A 16,378-nucleotide genomic window follows, 5' to 3' on the forward strand; every position below is an offset into this window, starting at 1 on the left:
CGTCTGTGTGAGGAGAAAAAAATCCACCATGGAAGTAAGTGCGTGCGTGCGTGCGTGCGTGCATGCGTGTGTGTGTGCCTGTGTGAGCGTGTGTGTGTGTGTGTGTGTGTGTGTGTGTGCGTGTGTGTATGCCACAGGTATGATTCATGTTGTTGGGACCTAATTCTGTTAATGCTGTCACAGTACGGGGACACACTGTATCTTCCTTACGAGGGTAAAAAGCATTTCTACTTTTATAAACAGCCTCGATTTAAGGTAAAGACATTTAGCGAGTAGTGATTATGGATGGGGAGTATCGTAATGTCCTCTAAAGTTATGATACACACTTGTGTGTATGTGTTGTGGTGGTGGTGGTGGAAGGGGGTTGAGCTTTACTGCAAATTAACAAAAAAGATCATCAACTGTAAAAACATAGATGGGTTTTTAGCTGTGTGTGCTGAATACAAACCAATACTAGAAAGGGGGAAAACAGGATAAAAGCTGCCCATTATCATACAGTTACATGCCTTAAAGCACTATTGTTGTGGTTGTGGTTGTTTTTTGTTTTTTTTAATGAAGTCTCTTTTCTTAATGACGTTTTTTGGGGCATGTGAACGTGGAGACACATTATATCAATCCAGGGGGTTCATATAGATTGAAAAAGTATGAGATCATTTCCAAGCATGCTTAGGATTAAATGATGAAATATTAATGTGAATCACCCGGCCTTGTTTTAACCTCCCTGTTCTTAATAGCATCCTTACCAGCAGTAGCAGACAGCGTTAAGGACCTGTTTATGTATTATAGCACAGACGCTCCAAGCTGGCAAACACAGTAAAGCAATTAGCTGCTTAATATCCAGATGCCCTCCCAAAACACCCCTCCACCACCTCCAAATTGTTAACCGCCAAAAACTAAAGCTACAAGAAGAAGCGGCATTGGGTTTAGATTTATCAGACGGCCAGAAATACACAATTGCTTGCTGACATGTGGTCAAGTTGCTAAAATAGAAACGTCAGTTTAGTGAGATTTATTGAAGGGGGCCCTATGGATGATTTTTATGCACCAAAAGAAAGAAAAAAAATTCTTGTGCAGAAATACAGTCACAAACCCCGCTAACTTAATAATAGCAGAAGCAGTCCTTCATGTGGCTTCAGCACCCAACCCCTTAAATATTAACACATCACACACACCGTGCATGACAGATGGAGCTTTATGCGTGTGTGTGAGAGAGAGAGAGCGAGCGAGAAAGCGCGCAACCTCTTTAGATAATACACTGGCCCCTCTGTGTGAGCGGAGGTCAGACGGCTAAGCTTGCAAAGGAGATACACTCCTTGTGTGACTTTAATTGGTGTTGTGACCTTATTGGCAAACAGTTTCAATAAATCCACTCGGTGTGTGTGTGTGTGTGTGTGTGTGTGTGAATGGAGGTTTTTAGAGCTGTGCAGTACTTGAGGATGGAAGCTTGTGTCCTTCTGTCTTCTGTCTGCCTTTCTATAGTCCACCGTTTTACAAAGGCAATAAGAACGACTGGTTCTTATTGCCTCTTGTTAATCAACACAAATGAGATCTTTTCTTCGATTATCACATGATTGTTCATGTTTTTTGTGGGCTTTTTTTTTTTTAGTGCCACATGACTGCTGCCTTTTTACACCAGCGTAATGCATAACGCAAATAAGTAGGTTATCAGGGACGCGATCAGAAGACCCTTCCCAGAGATCACACTGTGGCACGTTCTTTGAAACGCAAGCTTCCTGCCAGACATTGTGTCAGACTGCACCTGTGGAGCTGAAAGAGAGAGGAAGAGAGGGCGTGATGGGCCTCTCACCTCAAACAGTCAAACAGTTGCACCGGCAACAGTGGCGTGATTGTTCCCTCAGCAGATTACTGTGTGATGCGAAGCCTTATGCCTCCAGAAGACATGTGACTCTTATTTGGTTAAGATAGGAGAAGAGTTACATGCCTGATTCTCCTCCTTTTTTTTCTTCACTGCCTGTGTCTGTGTGTGTGTGTGTGTGCCATGATTGATCTGTGATCCCCTACAGTGCCTGGCCTACTTCACTCATATGACACAGGGAGGGGAACTCACAATGAGACCAATACAAAGTCAGTCATTTTAAAAATATCTCAGAGAAGGCAGGGAGATGCGTGAAAGTGGCACAAATATTTGCACTTTTGCAATAAAACTGGAGTAAATGGTTTCTTGAGAGTATGCTCTGCTTTATGCACCTTTTCTTGAGAGCCATGTTAACTCATTTGGTGGCTGCTTCTCCACACAGCAGAGATGAGTTTGCACATTTGCTTTCTCTCTCTTTCTCTCTTTTCGCTCCCAAATGGCATCAGACAGATTTAGACTGAAATCCTTAAACGCATTAAGCAGTGCAAGATTTGACTCTCACTTCAGGTATTAAGGCTGTACAAGCATTAGCACACCCATGAAGACTTTACCTTTGGCTCTTTGCAATCAGCCACAAATATGAGTCAGAAGATGCTTCAGTTCATCCGTCTATGCTGGGCTACCTGAGTTCATTTAAGTATCCTAAAAGCCTGCTGAAGGTAAAAACACTATTCCCTCATCTGGTGTTTTGGGTGATGTGGCCAGCACACTGTTGCCAGATCTCAGTTGCTGACTTGGATTGAGATCTGGCAGCCATGAAGGGAAGCGCTCGTGATTCAAATTGTTTAATACCCCAAAACTAGAACATTTGATCAGCTCACATGTCAAAAGATGCTGTTTCGTGCCAACTAACCAAAACTCTCTTGATGAGAATCTTCACTATCTTCACTAAATTTTAAATAATATGAAACCGCAGTGTGCTAGATACAGACTATTTAAGGGGGAATATCGGGGTAGTATGTGTTCCCTGGACACTACAGCAGCATAAATATCCCACAACGCTATTGCAGGAGCTGTGAACATAGCTCGATGGCGATCAAGCCAGCCGAGCTCTCACTTCACTAACAATTCAGCTTAGGTGTTTGATGCATGATGTCACTTTGCTATGGATAACATTACTTTTTACATTTTTGAATCATTACTTGGGGGATCTTTCAAACAAAGTCAGGTAATCCCAGTAATCCATTTCCAATTACAGATGCATTTCTGTGGAAGTGACGCCGAGAGCATCTGAAAAGATACAGTACATAGTACTGTTTATTTTGTTATCTCTGCCAAAGAGGCCGTGCTTCTGGTTTGCACGTGTGTGAACACAACAGATCAGAAACTTTAACTTTTCACAAAACTTTGTAGGGGTGTAGAGTGGGGGTCATGTTAGCGATCCATTAAAAATTGTCTCACATCCACCAAAGTCTTCAAGGACAACGTAATGATTCATTAGTCGAAAATTAACCCAAAAAGAAAAAAGCCTTAGAAACTATGATTCTTACAAGTGTGGTGTGCATTGTTAAGGTAAAGAAAGTACCATATAAAGATTTCAAATATCATGTCACATTTGACCTTTGAACTCTTCTTCAATGTCAATAAACAGATCAGAAGGTGAAAGTGATAAAAATGCTAAATAGAACGATGTTTCTCGCTGCCATTGTTTGTACTGACAAGCTAGAGGCATATAGGGAATGATTTATGGGGGTTCCAAATAGCACGTTACTTTGGACTTCTGACCTCTTCTTCAAGGTCAAATAAGGTCAAACTTTCATGGATGTCATGAAATTCAAAAAATGTCTTTTATCTTTAAATCTTTGCTTAAAATACTGCTGCCTTTGTTTGTACTGGCAACATTTAGGAAATGATCCTGGTATACAGGGATTCTAAATATCACATTATAGTTTACACCCAAATATCATGTCACATTTCACCTCTGACCTTGCTTATACATTTAAAATCTTGCCTTTCTTTCAGCTTGAACCCAAATCATTACATCTATAAAGAAAGTATCTTGAAAATGAGAAAAATAATGAGCTGCCTAGTTAGTTAGAAATATATTGTAGTATAAAACTGAAACATACGGTAAAGTTATTCATGCAGTTGTTTACAAATCAATACCTCTTATCCATTATTTGCTCCTCTTAAAAAAACAGATTTTTTACTGCACTATGAACTACAGTTACAAAGAACAAAGACAACAAAATGAATGCATACAAAACACAATAATATTGCCTCAAATGAAATACTTCCCAGAGAAAATACACATATGCCATCTATTGTCTGGGATTTTAGATGACTGAAAAGCTGCTAACAAATATCAAATATAAGCAGTAAAACAGTTTGAGACACACACAGGAGGGGCTAAAAATGTTAAAAAGGTAATAATGAAACCAATAAACAAAATTCAAATGTTGCAATAACTAAAAAAAAGAAAAAAAGAAAAACCTCCGTTCATGAAAACTAAAGCAGTTTTAAAACAGATCCAGAGTCTGACAGGCAACGAGTGTCAGGATTTTAAAAAGGAGTTATATGTTCTCCTCTTTGTCAGCCCTCAGGCATCGGAGGCTGAAATCAGTTGTGACTGATTTATGACTTCTTTGGGTCGACAAGATAGGAGAGCATTACAATAGTCTGGCCCGTTGGATATAAAAACATGAATTAGTCCTCTCTGTGAAGATCAGAATGTGACTCTGCTTTAACTACTTTTTTTTTATGATTAAAAGCAGAGTTGGGGAGATCCACAGACGTCACTGATTTCTACGTGCCTGCTGGCTCCGGGTAAGTTCCAGAGAATTAAAGCATGAGGCTCTCCAACCCTTTGAACATCTAAATTAGATTGTAGTTTCATGCCGACTGAGCTGTTCGAAGTTTGGGGAAAGAGCATCAATAAGACCTGTGTCATCAGTACAGGTGTGGAAAGTGGTGTAGAGTCTCCTAAAATCACCCACCCACGGGAAACAAACACACTGATTCTGTGCTTCGTCTTACAATAAATTAACTCACCTTTCTGAGCAAAACCGGGGAAAATCTCAGTTGAATTTCCACCTCATTTCCTCTAGATTTTCCAAAATAACATATCATTAGTTAATGAGTGATAAAATCTTTGGCAGCACTGTTCGGATCTACTTGTGATTCAGGTTCTCCTTTTAGTCTCCTCAATTTAACAAGCACCTTAATGACTGAAAATAAGGCTGTTTTCTAAGGCAGTATTCTTCCTGTTGCTTATATTGATTTTCCTTCTTTTAACATTCAGATTGAGGGTAAATATTCCACCTGCTGATATTTGCAAGCATCAGGCACCACCAGAAAACCCCAATCTTTCCTGTTTTACCCATTTTCTTACACCACTCTCAAGTCAAATAATGCCAGGACCAATAAGCCTTCGTCTTGTGGCGCATTTGTGTCTCGAGTCCTCGGCACAGCGGCTTGACAAGCGGGCTTCATATGGATGCTAATTGGAGCGCAGCAGAGAATCAGGACATGTGTTGCATCCTCTCCTCTCTCCTACCGATCCCTTCTCCTCTTGTCATCTTCTATTCTCTTTCTACGCAGGCTCACCCCCGGCTTCCATGCCAGCTGAGTTCCAATAAAGTTTCCCCCTCCCGTATCTCCCCCGTTGACTCCATCTAACATCTCATTCCATCAGTTCATTTTTATTCCCTTTCCCCACCTAAGTCTTTCACCTCTCTTTCCCAACTCTTCTCACTTTACCCCCCATTGCCTCCGCCTCTTTAAAAAAAAAAAAAAGCCAGAGATAAACAGAAGTGGAGAACAGCAGCTTCACACAGTATGTGGGAGGGCTCTGGTGTCAGTTAGCAATCCCACTAAGGCCACTGGGATACATCAGAGGCCCCTGTGTGTGTGTGTGTGTGTGTGTGTGTGTGTGTGTGTGTGTGTGTGTGTGTGTGTGCTGTGTTTTTTTTTTTTTTTTTGTATGGATTGTGTGTGCTCTGTGGGCATGCTGTGCCTGTGTGCCTGAGGGCAGGGAATTTTAAATCAGGCGTCCAAGGAAACTGATACCGCTGCATATTTGAATATTTATTCCTTATCAGAAGCTGGGATATTAATGAGGGAGCAGTGACTGAGCGGGTTATGGAGGGGGAGACAGAGTCTGGCTGTTGGGGACAGGCAGATGGTGTGTTTACACCTCAGCTCCCATGTCTTAGTGGGAAGAAAGTGCATGAGCTCTGCCTAGTGTTTATGCTTGGGAATTACATGAGGCAGAACGAGTCTGGCAAGAGCTCTGTGATGCTGTGATGGCAGAGTTCACAACTCTGTTCAGTCCAGTCCGTCCATCCATTCTCCTCCATTTGTCCATATCAGGGTCACGGGGGGGCGGAGCCACATCAATCCAGTCATATTTTGTAAACTGTCTAATTGTAGATAGCAGGAAAGCAATAAATAGCACACCACGGTAAAGTACATTGGGCTTACCACAACTCAGTCACAGAAAACCTCCATCATTTTACTGCATACACTGAACGAAGTTGGCTTCCTTAAGAACCCGAGCCTGCTTGTGTCTTTTTTTTGGTCTTCTGGTTCAGCCTGTTGTGGATGTGGATGCCCAGGTACTTGGCATGCTGTTCCAGGATAGACACATAGCCACACAGGTGTTATCCTCCTTCTGAAGCCGATCACCATCTCTGCTCTTATTCACATTCAGCAGCAGATGATTCCTCCCAGACCACCACAAAATCATCTACTAATTATCTGTATCCTGAATGTGATGCCGTGTTTTCTTTTTGGTTTTTTTTAAAAGGAAAGATCATGTTTGATTTCAGTTCTGGCCTATAATCAATCATATAATGCTATAAAAAACAGAAGGTGTAAATAATCTTTTAAAGCTTTTCAGCTCGATTCATCTCCATGACATCAATAGGCTTTGAACAGGCTATTTGCACATGGGCTCAGGTGTTATCACTTTTCTTGTCTAACTCTCTGCAAGAAAGGGAATTTGTATAGTCCCCAAAATGTCAAACTGTTCTTTTGAAAATAGCAGAACACACTAACAGGTCATTTAACTTTTATAAAGACGTCAAGAAGCTTCACAAGTGACATGACTTAACTTTCCCTGACTCTTGAAGCCTTAGAGTGAAAGAAGTCAGCATGCGGAACAAATCTCCCCACGCTTTATCTCCTTTAACATTCACTCTGTTGGCCCGTTCTCATCTTAATGGAACAATGGAGCAGCATTACCAGCGGCTCATCCTTGTGATCCTGTCTCCCTGGGGTTCCAGTCCCCTTCCAGTGGTGTGTGAATGTAGGTCGACCGCGCTGTGATCTAGCGAGCCTGTTGTTTGTTTGGAAAAGGAGTTTCAGTCAATATGGACGGTTGAGTCAGGCACTTGAACATTTTTATAAAAGTAACAGAAAAAGGAGGCACCGTTCTCGAATTGTGTCCTTTTGATGATCAAGTAAAAGAAGGAAAGAATCTGTATTTAAAAGGATGAGAACACTGGCGAGTAGGCAGTGAACGGCTGTACAAAGTTTCTTTTAGTACAACCAAAGTTTAAACTAGACAAAATAACATCCATGTTTCATTCATACATAATGATTATAGGTATTCTTCAGTCCTCCAGGGTTCTTGAAGGACATTCAAAGCTCTTCTTTGGCTGTTGGCTGCCTTCAGATGATCCCACGCTGCTTCAGTAATGTTGATGTCCGGGCTCTGGGGAGGCCGGTCCATGACTGATAGTGTTTTAATGTGTGTTCTTCTATCCAGATGTACTTTTACTGCATTGGCAGTGTGTTTGGGATGATTGTCATGATGAAAAATTAAAACACTTTACAGATGATATGGTACGCTGGATTAAAATCTGATGGAACTTTTCTGTGGTTATAATTCCATTAGTTTTGACCTCTCTCCCGACCAAAATTCTGATTCGTCACTCCAGAAGACCTATTGCCACTGGTTTTCAGTCCAGTTCAGCCTTTTCTCCCTGTTTTCCTTTCTGAAGAAAGCCATCTCTCAGATCCTGGTCTCAGGTCTCAGGTCTTTGCTGGATTTTTCTTCCTTTTTGACATTCAGATACTTTCAGTTCATCTGTTGTAGTTCTTTTCAGAGACTGCTAAATACTATTTTACGCCTGTCACAGTGTGTTATCTTTGAGATTTTTTCACAAATTCAAACAAAGAAATGGGAACAAATTGTGTGTTTTTGTGAGAAGTGTTTAAAGATACAATTTAAAATAAATTCTTTGCTAAGCTTTCTGCTATGTGTACACAGTAGACTGGTTCATCACTTGTTAGTGCCTTTTTCTTTGCTTGAATGATTCATAAGGTCAGTGTTAAGTGGCTCACATTAACATTCCTCTGTAAATGGTCAGGTACAATAAGTGGACTGAAAATGAGTGAAAAAGCAGCCAAGGTCCAAAGAAAACTTTCAACAACCTTTTGCTCAAGACCACAAGTCCGTCTCCTTGGAAACAAAATCTAAGGCAACCAGGGGTAGCTCAAGACTTTTGCACAATACTATACACAAATACTTTGAAAGCTTTGTACTGCGCTGACCAAATGCTGGCTCCGGCCCCATATTTACAGATAGCAGAGTGATATTTGTCATCTAATTTCCAGCAAGAAAGCAAATAAGTGTATTTCCCAAAATGTCAGTTGTTTTCTTTTTTATTCTCTTTTCCTGCAGCGGTTTGCTGTAATTTGTCTTTTCTGAAATGTACTCCAAAATGATCTTTGTGGTTTTGCAGGGAAGAATTCCTGAAGAATAAGCTGACATTTTTTCACGATCTATTGTGTTCCTCAGTTCGAAAGCCTCACTTTGTCAGCTTGTTCTTCACGGGCAGGGTATGGCTGTGCAATTTATCAAAAATATTTACCACAGCCACGATTTCAAATTACAGAAGGCTGCACTCCCCCCCCCCCTTCAGGAGGGAGACGTTTCAGACATCTCTCTAAGCACAGTATTTTGATGTTATGCCAAATCCGTGACCTGCAAACAATGTGCTTTCAGGATGGAAGTCATTCATTTTTTTCTCAAATATAAGCATCAAGACAAGAAAATGAAAAAAAAAAAAAAGATTTGTCCCATAACTGAAAATAAGTGTGAGTAAAAAAGAAATGGCAATAAGCCTGTGATTTCTGTCTTTGTCAGCACAGTGGGGCTTAGAGTTCTTGCTCTGAATGGATCCTCAGACTACGATAGATTTGTCTCCTTGTCTGCATTTCCATCCGCTCGTCCATCTGTGGGTTGCAGCATTTTCATTAGAGAAACGGCTGAAAGAACAAAAAAAATAGGCAGAGAAAAAAATAAATGAAAAAAAAAAAGGGCAGGGTGTTTTGGAGCAGCGTAGAGCCTTATCCCTCAGACACAAAAGCTCACTCTGATCCCTGGAACACAATAGAGCCGGTACCCCCCCGCACATTTGGGCCAGGCAGCAAATAATACCCATAATGTAGCATGTCTGTGACTGCTGGAATCCCCTGTGGTCATACTTGTCCAGCTTGTACAGGACTGTGCCAGAGACGGCTATATTGCCAACTTACAGATGCCGGATCCTGGCATCAAGCCACACGTTATTCTCATTTCTGTTTTACACCTCGCCTCACGGATTCTTCTTCTACCTCAATTTGACACGGATTCAAGCCCTAGAGGTCTAATTGTGCTGTGGGTGGATCGTACCCAAGTGTTAAAACCAGTCCTCCTGCCACACTCTGCTGCACTGTTTTTGAATCGAGCTATTCCACCCAGCCACGCTCAGGACGCCAACAGCAAACGCTGCGCTGAGACTCACAGTGGCTGAGATGAAGCAGACCCAACAGTATCAGTTCTCACACAAGTAATAAGTCCCGCGGTGGCGCTCCCTAAATAACACAGCGAGGCACAGATCCACGCAGAGACCTGCGCTTTCGCTGCGGCGCCTTCCACTCCCCTGAGCTCCTCAAACAGCTCTGATGAGGGAAAACTGGGGAATTTACCCACAGAAATAAAACAATTACATCTTATATTCCCCCTGAAAAATTCATAACGTTCGTGGGATGCCGCTTGAACACGTTTGAAAGGAACCAGGCGATCCCCAAGAAACACGACTGTGCTAGATTTGTGGCCTCAAAGCTGAGGTTTGGGAATTAAAAAAAAGACTCATAATAAACAGATACTGGTGTATTCAGTTAAGCTGGGGTGAGTGTGTAGCTCCACAGTGCCACACTGTGGTACCAGGGAAGGACAATACTGAGACAAATCCATGTCCTTTTCTTTATTTTTAATCATTTCAAATATACATGGAGCATTTACATCAACAAGGTATAACAAAAGTTACTCTGGCTTATACTTTGGCAGCAGCAATAGCTCACACACATGCGTGCACACACATAACAGCCAGCGGCATATTCATTCCTCGCAATAAAAGCTCACATTTACAGCAAATACATTATATGGAAATACATTTGGCGTTACTTGCGGCTCATGTGCAGCGGTTTGAGTGCCTTAAAGCATAAACAACGGCACCGCAGCCGGCTCAGCGGGCTGAACCTGGAGCTGATATAATATGTAGGTTTATGTAACTTCTTTTTTCTCCAGCAGACCAAATGATAACATAACGGGGAGCACAGAGTCAACCTTCAGCTGCCTGAGGTCACACTCACCGTCTGCACTTGCTGGCATGAGGGACCACTAATCACCACATATGGACAAGGAGCCGTTTATGTAACTCATTTATTACAGCACACCAGGATGTATTCTTGGCTCTTTGCTAAACACCTCAGGGAAAACTCTTTGAAATAATTTTACCTTTTCACACACCCGTCTCTTTAAATTTAGAAACACATAAATTAATTTAAAAAAAAAAACCCAAACACAATATCCACATTCAAATTTGTCACCTCGTGCACACCAAACATCTTTTCAATCTATTCATAAAGGGAGTGATTATGGCGATTGTCAGCTGCCGTCCTTACACAGCGTAGAGCTCAGACAGCCCTGCATCGCAAACTAAGGCACTCAGTTATAGAGCACTTAAAAAGTGTAGACGCCTCGTGTTTTCCCTGTGACTTTAGAGACACCTTTAAGCAAAGTTCCTGGGACTGTTGGTTCCCAGTCAATAAATCAGGCCACGTGAATCTGAGGGAACTGTATAGCAAATGTAAAGTTGCTTAGCCTGACGTAGCATTTAGATGAGAAAAAGTATGAAATACATGGATCTGTGTGTGTGTGTGTGTGTGTGTGTGTGTGTGGTGTGTGTGTGTGTGTGTGTGTGTTACAGTTGTGTCACATTCACACAGGTTTACGGACAAGAATCTGGCAAATTCACATTTTGACCCTTCACGCAGGTCTACATGTGTGTTCCCCTTTCCCCCTGCTGGTTCCATCAAGCTCGCGTCACCTTGGTCCTCTCAGCTCCTCTTGGAGCGTGCGCTCATACTCATCTCCGCCATGTTGTTATGCTGATCACACGCTGATCTGCTTCAGCTGTTCATAGGTGAGGAAGAACTGAAAATTGGAGTAAAGGAACTTAAGAAAAAAAGAGGAGTGGACTTTGTTTTTTTGGTCAGAATGAGTGGCACCACCGAGTCTCTCCCGTTACCCCAATTTCTGCTGCAAAAAGAACTAATCTCATTAGATCTTTCAGGCCTGGTTGGAGCACAGTGAGTATCTGCCAGCCTTTATTTCCCTGTTCAATCACCTTTAATCCAGTCTTAGTCTTTGATAATGTTCACTCTCCACACTTTTCCCTATTTCCATCACACGCAGCCATTTGTCTCTAATCAGTGCCAGTCGGGCAGTGAGGCAGTAGTTTCACAGAGTTACATAAAAGAGTTAGCGAGCGTTTAACAAAGCCTTCCTCAGTGAAACAAAGGCAACGAATACATAAGAGAATTTCCTACAGCTTAGAAGGTGTTGCACCACAGAGGAGATATATACACACTGTGTGTGTGTGAGAGTGTGTGTGTATATAAAAACAGATCACAACATCTGTGTGGAAAGGATACGATGATGTTCCATGGTCCTAGGCGCAGCCAGTTGGGGAAGAAACCCTTGTAGAGGGCCATGAAGCCTTCAGAGCGCCACGTCTGAAAGAACAAAACAAACACTCTTTACTCTCTGATGATCACCCACTCTGCGCATTTATTTACTTGGACTGAAGAATGAGTGAAATTAAGGTCTGATCTGGATATTCAACTTTGCTATATGAGATTACATATGTACCATCAAGGAGAAAAAAAATAATTCATGTATGACCAACTAATGGAAACATCTGGGGTGGCTGTGGCTCAGGCGGTAGAGCAGATCAGCTACTGATTGGAAGGTTGGTGGTTCGATTCCTGGCTCCCCCAGTCTGCATGCCAAATATCCTTGGGCAAGATATTAACCCCAAATTGCCCTCCGATGTGTGACTGTGTGAATGCTTATTAGTTGCACTTGGCTTTAGAAGTGCTTGTATGAGTGGGTGTGAATGGGTGAATGTGGCATGAGTACTCCGGGAGAGTAGAAAAGCGCTATATAAGAATCAGTCCATTTACCATCTAAACTTCACAGCTGCTGAAATTCATGAAGATGTCTGCATTTTAAAAAGTATTCCAGTCGTTAATTACCACAGCTCAATAAAGATGGGCTTTTGCATGAAAAACCAACCCACTAGATCCTGTACTTCCCAGAATGCTCCTCTCTTTTTTGCTTACCCGTCTCCCCTGCACTAATTTTCATCAGGGGTCATTTTCTCACATTTTAGATGTGATACAAATAGAGCACAAAATTAGTTCAGGCCAGTCACAAAGTGACATTCAGCCTCATTCTCGATCCACTCCAGCTGACAGCCCTGTCGATACTCTCCTACACATTCTAATGACAAATCAAATATAAAGTACAGCATTTAAGCTGCTTCACCTTATCCATAGTTGCTGCACATCTGCAAACCACTTTGTACCCTACCCCAAATTAGCCTTCATGCTGATTCTGACTTTCCATGTATGTGCATGAATGAAAGGGCGAGAAGGTCCCAGAACAGACACTGCATTATTACTGCAGATGGAAATATCAATCTTCCTTTGAAACATCGATCACATTTGTTTTTAGGGCTGAAGAAGCATCTTGGATAAGAGCTGAAATATCTTCACAAGCTTAAAGCAGTCCAAGTGCCTTCTTTTTCAAGACTGTGTCTGTGTTTACATGATGAGAAGACTTGCATTCAAAAATCGATGGAGTAACTCTTCAGCTAGAGGGCAACAGAATCTGAGCACGTTTCAGGGGTTCAGACTGACCTGCAGCAGACAGTCTAATGTTCCCTGGTACAGCGCTCCTCCTCTCTGGTTCATCATGCGTGTCCGGACCACGTCCACTGGATTTGATGCCAGAGCCCCCGCCAAGCCGCACACAAAGCTGGACCTGTTGACCATAAGGGTAAATGCATTATGTCCCTTAGTTATGTTGCTGGTACTAAAAACAGTCTTTATTGTGGTGTGTACGCCACCAGTACAAACAGAAAATATTCTCAGCCTCGTCCAAGTACCCACATGGCATTTGCTGCTATAAATACAATCACTGAAGTCGCTGGCAGGTACAAACTTGGCGTCACTGCAGCTCTGAGCAGACATCCTGAAATAACTAGGATGAATACTGTGAAATGGTTTCCGCTGGGAGTGCTGGGTAATCTCTACAATACAGCACAATACCTGTCTGGTAAAACATATTCTGAGCAAGAGATTTTTATTTTAAGGATTTTTATGAAAAAAAAAAAAAAAAACATAAACAAACAAAAAAAACATCAACATCAACATCAACCTTTCAAACAATGAGCCAAAATCTGTATTTGATCCGTTTTTCTGGCTCAAGTCCACCTGAATATATTAGAATACGCCCCACCTGCAAGCAATTTCCTGAATGTTATTGCACCACATGACGCGATAGCCAAAGAGGAGCCGGTTCAAACTCACAAGAAGTGTGTGTACACGGTGTCCCCCATGTAACCCGACAGGATGAGATGCTTCTTGGTGAGGTCGTAGACTGGAAGCTCCACCCCGACCACGATAGCTGCCCTCTGAGCTGTTAGAGAGACACCCTGATGCGGAGAGAGAAAAGGTTAAAGTTGGGTGCCTGTACCATCTCAATGCTGTATATACTGCTGTCATTTTTTAAGCTTCTCTGCACCTTCCACAGTCCTCTGGTCCCCTCCTCCTGGTAGATATTAATGAAGTTGCCCATCATACTGCCCTGGATCACATTTCCCTGAGCTTGCATGCGGATCTGGGAGGACAGAAAGAGGTGAATGTTACGAAGTTGAACTTGAAAAAGGGTAAGAGTGCACAAACGATGTGTAACGCTGCAAAGCCAACTTAGGGGAGAGTGTGTTTCTTGGGCTTCTATTGGAATTTAAAAGTTTGCTGGAATTGTTTTTGGCAAGCTCAGTACTCAAAAGTATTTTCCCAATCCCTGCTTCCAAGAACGCTCCAGCCCATCCTTGACTTGTTAGCAAATCGGGCCTGGTTCATTTCTTGGCTCAGTGAAAGGCTTGGCATGCGCAGCTAGTACACAGTGTCATCAAAACATAATGTTCCCCAACAGCAGGCGCGTGTATTACCCTGTTAACCCTTAATGGACTGCAGACAGAAGGTCATGTGGCTTACAAGGAGTTTAAAAAAAGCCACGCCTAGCCAGGACACAGTCTGAGCACAGATAAGCACTGGCAGCCCTGCACGCATATCATTTACAGAACACTATGCTAAAACTGTGAGGTTTCACTCTATAAATAACACATAATTGAGGTCACAGGGACACCACGATGCCCTTCATTCCACTTGACAAAAGTTAGGACTTGGAAAAGAAAAAAAAAAAGACATTGCTTCCTCAAGACTACAACTCCTTATACAACAGAACAAAAGTGAAAAAGTGAGAAAAAGCTGCAGTCTGTATCTGTGGAAAATGGCTCCAGGCCTCACCACAGATCCAAAAACCTGTCAGACATGTCCTACTGCCATCTGATAAAGAGAGCACAAGATCCGACACGACCCTCACGTGTGTAAACAGTTACCTTAAGCACATCAGTAGGGTTGGCGATGGAGGAGGAGATGACACCGGAGAGAATGCCGCACAACACGTTAGTCAACAGCGTCTCGTCTGAAAGAGAAGAGCGAGTGGGAGGCAGGCTGTAAGTGTGAACAAGCTGCGTTTGATATCGGGCAGCAGTCAGTTTTCAGTGTTTCACTGCAGGCGCTGACTGTTACAAAGAGCTCTCACATGAGGAAAAGTGAGGATACATGTTTAAGTAGGTCACACACGTGCACATCTGTGCCTCATCTGTGACCTTCAAGAGGAATGTGCACATGTTGCCATAAACAGCAGGCTGAGTGTGTGGTTGTGTGTGTGTTTGTTTCAGACAGAGAAAGAGAAACTGAGACTCACCCTCTGGCCTTTCAACCAGTAGCCTCTTAAAGCTCTGGTATGTGCCAATTTTTATGGTCCCGTAGGAGGCCTGCCGCAGCATGGCAGGAGCAATCCTGCAACAAAGGAAGTTTACTTTCATTACCCAGTTCAGCAGTATTTCTGAAGGTTTTTGACTAATCTAAAACAGAGCCTCTCTTTCGCCAGTAGAGGAAGAGGATTTGATCTGGCTTTCAGCAAAAAAGGAAGTGTGGAGAAAGAGAGGAAGTGTAAAAATGTCTGAAAAAACAGAAACACACAAGGAAATGGTTGAAAAGCTGTCAGATCTTAATGCAGTTACGTTTGGGGGCCGAGGCTATGGAGACCCCACGTACAACACTAGCATGCGAGTCCGTCCTACTGACCCTGAATACAGAGCTCGGAGCCCCTCCTCTCTTCCGATCCTCATTATAGCGTGCAGCATGCCTCGGTAGCGGATCTCTCGGTACTTGCTATCGCCCACCTGGCCTTGTACCTGAAGGCGCGTCTTGGCTAGGTCGATTGGAAAGGTTCCTGCAACACAGAGCATTGTATTAACACTCATGCGACACTGTAAATCATTAATAATCAACAGGAAGTCACGCTGCTCGGCTTAGCCGCATCACTCACCACATTCCGCCGTTACTGAAGCCAACCCGCCGAAAACAAAGGGCTTCCAGTTGACGTTAGACATCTTCTCACGCTAGTACCGAGTGCACTGTTAAAAACCACCGACTACCAGCTGATTAGAGGGGAAGGTAGATGGGTTGGAGGGGGCGGCAATGCTAACAGTGGGGTTACTACCACCAACGTGAAAGCCGCGTTTCAGTCTGGGGAGCCCAGCCCAACAGCCCTCCTCCCCTGCTGAGTTGGAAGGGAACCCCGCCCCCTCTTTCCTACTCCGCTCACTGCCTCCACTGTCCCCGCCTAAATGCCTGCTGCTAGGCAACCATGTCCAATAGTAGAAAGATGCCCAGAGGCTTTAAAGTAGACGACACTGTTGCTTCTTTTGCAGTCACTCACACTCTAAAACAATTTAATTTGACTGGATAAAGATAATTTTCAAGTATAATAAAACTGGTCTCACACTGTAATTAGTTTATATTTAGTATCTGTGTACAAGGAGATTTATTTATTATTAATATTTGTATTTTTATTTTAATGAAACCCAT

The 16,378-nt window shown here is 42.7% G+C and overlaps 1 protein-coding gene across 1 annotated transcript; it reads right to left on the reverse strand.

The window, feature by feature from the left end:
• Nucleotides 1-11,162: 11,162 nt before the first annotated feature.
• On the reverse strand, nt 11,163-16,107 carry LOC100698510 (kidney mitochondrial carrier protein 1). Its single transcript, XM_003453350.5, has 9 exons — nt 15,837-16,107; nt 15,593-15,740; nt 15,210-15,304; nt 14,839-14,924; nt 13,959-14,054; nt 13,745-13,869; nt 13,073-13,196; nt 11,804-11,884; nt 11,163-11,303 (listed from the first exon to the last, which is right to left on the reverse strand). Exons 1-9 carry the CDS (start codon nt 15,898-15,900, stop codon nt 11,262-11,264), a joined length of 861 nt encoding a protein of 286 aa, XP_003453398.1. The 5' UTR covers nt 15,901-16,107; the 3' UTR covers nt 11,163-11,261.
• Nucleotides 16,108-16,378: the final 271 nt, after the last annotated feature.

Source organism: Oreochromis niloticus, linkage group LG18 (genome assembly GCF_001858045.2).
Source record: "Oreochromis niloticus isolate F11D_XX linkage group LG18, O_niloticus_UMD_NMBU, whole genome shotgun sequence".
Classification (NCBI taxonomy): Eukaryota; Metazoa; Chordata; class Actinopteri; order Cichliformes; family Cichlidae; genus Oreochromis; species Oreochromis niloticus.